The sequence below is a fragment of the Eriocheir sinensis genome, unplaced genomic scaffold (genome assembly GCF_024679095.1).
Source record: "Eriocheir sinensis breed Jianghai 21 unplaced genomic scaffold, ASM2467909v1 Scaffold301, whole genome shotgun sequence".
NCBI lineage: Eukaryota > Metazoa > Arthropoda > Malacostraca > Decapoda > Varunidae > Eriocheir > Eriocheir sinensis.
Genome location: NW_026111612.1, coordinates 100,633 through 107,500, shown reverse-complemented (window position 1 = coordinate 107,500; position 6,868 = coordinate 100,633). Strand labels below are relative to the sequence as shown.

Below are 6,868 nucleotides of genomic sequence, written 5' to 3'. Positions count from 1 at the left end.
TTTTCTATTTTTTTTGCCTTCTTTTCCTTTCTATTTTTTTGCCTTTTCCTAATCCTTCCTTTCAGAATAACTATCACCCCCACCACCACTGTATACTATCACCTCGTTTTGAAGGTATTGATACCTAAACTCTTTAACTTGCATTTCTTTTCTTTTCAATATCCACAACCACAACCGACCTCATTTTCATTTCTTCACGGTATCTTCTACCTCTAACCTTATTCACTTCCACATGAAACGTTGGACATATCGTTGAGAGGATCGCTTTCAGATTCTGTCAGAGAGCTTGTTGGATTCTATTAAATATGTCTAAAAAGTTTCCTTGTCATCATTTTTTATATTTCGTCTTTTTCTTCACTTCACCTTTCTTCTCTACCTTCTTCCTCGATGTCCAGGCTCAGCTACGGACAGGAAGGTGAGGAGATCAAGTACGACGCTTTAACCAGATCGAAATACAGTCTGAAAACGTTATCTGTTCTTCCGTTCTTCTTCATCTCTATCTTTCTCTCTATTTCACGTCTCCGTCACATTAAAGACCAGTTGAAAAAGTTCCCTGTTCTTCCGTTCTTCCTCATCTCTACCTTTTTCTCTATTTCATGTCTCCGTCACATTAAATACCAGTTGAAAAAGTTCCCTGTTCTTCCGTTCTTCCTCATCTCTACTTTTTTCTTTATTTCATGTCTCCGTCACATTAAGCACCAGTTGAAAAAGTTCCCTGTTCTTCCGTTCTTTCTCATCTCTACCTTTTTCCCTATTTCATGTCTCCGTCACATTAAACACTAGTTCAAAAAGGCTCCTGCGGTTATTTCGTTCCTTCTCATCTCTGCCTTGCTACCTATTCCATGTCACCGTCACTTTTAAGACCATAACTACCGAAGAAGCAGGACTTTAAACACAAGAAGACAAACACTGAACCTTTGGAAGATAACTCGAAGGACATAGCAACCCTTCGTTTAGTTCTGATAGTCGCTACTTGGACAAAGCCACGCCGACCTTAAGTAAAGACATTCGTGACAATTCCAGAGAGCTCCAGATACACCAATAACACAGGAACTCAACCCATAGTATTGAGAGCCGCTATACACAGGCAGCGCTACGTCCTCAAGTGACAACAGAACTGACCTTTACAGAGAACGTCAGAAACACGGTGACCCAGGCTTTAGTGTTAAGAGCTGCGACAAAGACAAAGCCACGTATACCTCAAGTGAAGGCATATGAGACCATTACAGAGAACTACAAAGACAGAGCAATCCAACCCTTACGTCACTTTTTCTTAAACGTCCTATTAGTATTTATTAACAGGTTTGTGGCTATTTTGACTATTTGATACCTTTTTTTTTTATTGCACAGGCAGCAACTCAAGGGCAACAACAAAAAAAAAGAAAGTGTAGAAAATAAAAGCCACGGACGGAGTTAGTTAGAAGTGTTGGATTTTCACGGAATTAAGTCGATGTAACACAAACTCACGTCACAAAAATAGGTATTAAAAGCAGCAAGACCTACTAACCGCCTTGAGAAACGACCCCAAAAAGACAAATCAAGCACATTTTTTGTTAATAAAGACTAATACGATGTTTTATAATGCGATGACGCGTTAGTTTTAGAGAGCCGCTGTAAAGGACGCCACGCTCTGTTGAAGACATAAGGGAGCATGACCGCGGCCTAACCTAGCGCAAAAATCAGACCTCGGGGTTGTAACGAGGCTGCAATGATGGCGCCCGGAATGACGGCATCAGAGGTTATTTGCGTCGTTTATGTAAGCTGCGCCTCGTGTCGGAATAAAAAAAAGACGCTATATCACTTCCGTTTCGTCGTTTCTTACAGCAGTGCAGCCATCTTGCCATGCCGGGCCGCCGAGATCTACACGGGGCCTCGGTGGAGTGGATTTTGTGGTCTTTGAATTTCCTTTTAATTTTATCGAGGGCGGGGCCTCTTCCAGTGAATGAGTGCTTATGTATGAACACAATAATAAGACGCTCGCTGCATTTCAATCTAGGTTTATGGAAAAAGTAAAGGCATGATGTAATATCCTTTCAATTGATCGAGAACGGTATCTTCTAATGAATGATTGCCATGTCTGAACAAAGCAATAAAAACACACGATGCATCTCAATCCAGGTTTGTGAAAATGTAAAAGCGTGATGTATTTCTACCTAGACTGTATAACTACTTCCAATATGAGTATACAGAGTGATCCAATCATTCACCGGCATTAATTTATGATATCAGTAATTATTGCGTTTAATGATGCGTAACGTCTCATTAGCAGCTATAATTTTCTCTAATTGAGACTCGAAACGTTTCCAGCATCATTAATGAGGCGGATGTCTCGTCGTTCTCATTTATTCAGCTTTTGCAGAAAAATTTTCCAACACTGATTGGCTTCAATGTAATTACGCTCGTGTTTTAGTGGCCAAGAAACACAAATGATCATTAAAAACGTAATTTGCCGTGCACACGAAATATTCAGGTTACGTGCACGCAGCGATCATTTAAAAAGCAAGGGAATGGAAAGCATATTTGTCGCCCCTGTGCCTTCACCCTTACGACGGAAAGGTGGCGAGGAATAACAAAAATATTTCCCCCTGAACCGGTTTGCCTCAGCCACACCTCGCCGGGAGAGTGTGCAGAGTTTTTTTGTAACTTTTGCAATCAAGAGGGACGGGCTCGGAGGTAGTGGATTTCCCGTCGTGCGGCGTGAACGGAAACAACGAATTGTGACTCGAAGTTTTAACGTTGTCATCACCCTCGTAACTCCTCGCAACGTTTACAACACCTCCCTGCCTGGCACCTCTCTGAGTTTTAAACCAGTCACTAACTCGGTTTCCTGTATCGTAGAGCAAGTGGAAACGGCTGTGTCTAAGTTTGTTTTCGTCACCCTCTCAACCCTCGCAGTGTATACCTTCACGTCCTCGCCTGACACCATTCTGAGTTTTTTTTATCGATCCCTAATTCCTTTTCCTATATCGTTCCCATACCTATCACGACACCTCTCCTCCCGAAATTGAGACCGCTTTTTGCCGGTCCTGTATGTTTTTGTACGAGCAGCGATTTTGGGGTGATTTTTTGTTTTTTCTTTGTTCATCGTCCTGGAGCTGTTTCCTTTACCGTAAAAAAATGGGAACAGTTGTGTCTAAGTCTTCAATATATTTTCTATCCCCCTCTCAACTCCTCGCAGCGTATACTTACACTTCGTATACTTACATTTCCGTGTCTGGCACCGTTCGGAGTCTTAGATCGATCCCTAATACCGTTTCCCATTTCGTGGTACAAGTGGAAACAGTTGTGTCCAGATACTCACGATTTCATATCCTTCTCAACCCTCCATTGTTTCCACACCTATCAACAGCGAATTTTGAGTTTTATATCAATCCCTAATTCCTTTGTTTGCATACCTATCAAGACACCTCTCCATTCGAAATTGACCCCTCTTCTGGCCACTCCTGTTTTATTTTGCATGAGCAGCGATTTATGATTTTTTTTTTCTCTGTTTATTGGCCTTGAGCTGTCCCCTTTACAGTAAAAATAATGGAAGGAGTTGTGTTAAAGTCTTTACGATTTTATATCTCCCATAATTTCTCGAAGCGCGTAACGAAACTTCTGATACCATTCTGAGTTTTAAATTAATCTCCAAATTCGGTTTTAAATTAATCTCCAAATTCGTTTTTTAAATTAATCTCCAAATTCGTTTTTAAATTAATCTCCAAATTCGTTTTTAAATTAATCTCCAAATTCGATTTTAAATTAATCTCCAAATTCGTTTTTTAAATTAATCTCCAAATTAGTTTTTAAATTAATCTTCAAATTAGTTTTTAAATTAATCTCCAAATTGGTTTTTTAATTAATCTCCAAATTCATTTTTTAACTTAATCTCCAAATTCGTTTTCAGTTTCGTGGTGCAAGTAAAAATAATTGCATCAATGTCTCAACGTTTTCATATCCCGCAAAGATTGTTCAAGTGTAAAACCTCATTCCCGTCTGACTCCACTCTGAGTTTTAAATCATACACTAACTCAATTTTCTATATCGTGGCGCAAATAAAAACAGTTGTGACTAGATTTTAACGATTTCATTTCCCTCAGAGTTTCTGCAAGCGTGACACTGCATCTCCGTCTCTCCAACCTGAGTTTTAATTCAATCTCTAACATAATTTCCTAACTCGTGGGGCAATGGGAAACATGTGTGTATAGATTTAACGTTGTTTTCACCCCCTTCATTGATTCTTCTAGCGTGAAACGGCACATCCATCCCTGTCTGTCGCTGTTTTGAGCTTGACATCAATTACTTTGCATCCATTAACACTGCACGCGACTTGCATTCATCATTATCACAAACCCCGTCTGCATCACACATTGTATGTAATAAAAAAATTCCATTGTCTCTGCTGCTAAAACTTTATCATAAACCAATTTAAGATCCATTATCGCCGAGTATAGCTCAACATTTCTGGCACAGGCCTTCTGCTTTAATCCTGTGACGGCGAAGGCCTGCTGCCCACGCCCACGATTTCACTCCATATTTTTGTCATCACTAAAAGCTCGTCTGTTCTGGTTTTCCCAGCGTGTTTCATAATGTTCTTAGGTGGATTGAGCTCGATAGATAGATACAGATAGATAGATAGATATATAGAGGGAGATGTTGCCAGACAAACAGAAAGATAGACAGATAGAATAAGTTTAATCAGCGAACATGTTTATTTATTTTCCCACCATGGGTCAGAACACATACAAAAACAAAAAGATGAATGAATAATGAAACAAATAATTAAATAGATAAATAAGTAAATAAATAAATCGTAAAAAAACAACAACAACAACAACCCACCACTACCATCACCACCACTATCACCAACACCAACACAACACCAACCATCCACTCACCTGACACATGACATTGACGTTAAAGGTGTTGAAGCCGAGCATGTCCAGCCACACCAGGAACAGAATGAACAGGTAAGTCACGTCCGCCACCGCCAGGGCAGCCAGGTAGTAACTCGAGGACCTCATGCGAAGCCGGGTGTTGAGGAAGACGACACACGAGAGCAGGTTACCCACGAAGCCCACGACGATGAGCAGAGGCACGTAGTAGAGGTTGAGCTGCCGTACGACCCCCCACTGCTCGTCCGTGAAGTTGAAGTTGTAGTCGTACTCGTAGAAGTCCTCGTATTGGGGGTAGGCCGGGGAGGATGGGGAGGCATGGTCGAGGGACGGTGAGGATGGGGCAGGAGAGGGCGATGTGGAGGAGGAGTTGTTGAAGGTGGAGGGAGGAAAGGTGCCGTTCATGCCGCCTAGTCAGCGGGGCACCCACACCTCCTCTGCCTGATGGTGGTGGTGGTGATGAGGGGGCGCCGTGGCACTGTTATCCCTCATCCTGCTCACCTTTCCGCTAACACCTGTCCAGTATTACACTCATTTGTTCAATTTTCTTTATTCATGCAAGTATTTTCTGTGTAATTTCATTTTTATTTTGTAGGATTTTTTTTTTCACCTGGTTAACACCTGTCCAACATTCCGTCCTCACCTATTCAGTTTACTCTTCACGCAATTAACTTCTGTGCATTTTCATTTTTATATTGTAGGAGTTTTTTTTCCACTTAGCTTATACCTGTCCAGCTGTGCACTCTCACATGTTTAAATTTACCTTCATAAAAGTATTTGCTGTGTATTTTCATTTATACGTTTATTGCACTTTTTTCCCCCGTGGCTAATACCGCTCCAGCATCGTGTTTTAATTCTCTCTATTCATACAAGTATATTCTGTGTGTTTTCATTTTTTTGTGTTTTATTTTTTTTTATTTGGCCAGCGTCGTGTTCCCACCTCTTTTAATTTTCTTTATTCACACACGTATTTTCTGTGTTTTCATCTCATTTGGCAGGAGTTTTTTTCCTCACCTGTCTAACACCTGCCGGCCGTTGTTACATCTCTCGTTTAATTATTTTTTCTGTTTCCGCGTGTGTGTTTTCTGTGCCTTTTCATTTTATATATATCGCAGTGTTTTATTTTTTTTACTTTATATTAATTTTGCTCCTCCATTATTTGTTTTATGTAAGGCTCATGATCTTTTGTGCCTTTGTTGCGTTCAATTTTATTATAAAGGTCAGAGCAGATTTTTTTTCTTTTCGTGTGGACTGCGGATTTCTATTTTATTGCACGTTACAAACACTTTTCTCTTCTCTTGACTTCCCTTCTCTTTTTCCCTTTCTCTCTTTCAATCTATCTACTTTAGGTCACAGTAGTCTGCCCCGCTACACTTCACTGTTACGCTCACTTGATTGCACATCACTTCAGCAGTTCGGTCACTTCACCACAACACTTCTGCTTTTCGAGGTGTCCGTGAAGTGTCTGATATGTTGCCGCGATCCCTCAGCAAGTATCGGCGTTCTGATGGCCAATGTATAGAGTTACCATCAATCAGAATACTTTTACAGCGTCTGACACCATTACTCTGCCAACTAGATGCAAAAATCACTCTCACGATGTCCTGAATACATTGCCACAGTTTCTATTTTAGTTCTACCTTCGAAGCACTTCCACGTCGAGGTTTAGTCAGTCTTTTTCCCGTTTTCTCTTTTTTTTTTTTTTTCAATCTCAGTCTCATTCACTGGAGCATGGATTTGACTGATTTTTCCCCCTCGCCCGCGCAGTACCTCGCTAACAAGGGATTACGGGCGGGTGGACAGGTGGGGCTTCCTACCCGTACACTCTCGGTACCTGCTCCTTGTTATCGGGCTTTATACCTGGAAATTAAAAGGTAGGAATTTATCGTGATCGTATTTCTCACAGTTTTCAGCCGTGCAGCGCAATTAGATGTTCTTTTCTAGTCGTTTTTTCTTATGACCAGATTTGTTTTGTTTATATTTGTTTTCGT

General features: G+C 40.8%; 1 protein-coding gene across 1 annotated transcript in view; it reads right to left on the bottom strand.

Annotated features, from left to right (window-relative positions):
* Nucleotides 1-5,282, bottom strand: part of LOC126991579 (thyrotropin-releasing hormone receptor-like) — a 69,965-nt gene extending 64,683 nt beyond the window's left edge. The window contains exon 1 of the mRNA XM_050850299.1: nucleotides 4,881-5,282. Within this exon, the coding sequence (XP_050706256.1) occupies nucleotides 4,881-5,282 (402 nt within the window). The remainder of the gene's footprint in view (nucleotides 1-4,880) is intronic.
* Nucleotides 5,283-6,868: the final 1,586 nt, after the last annotated feature.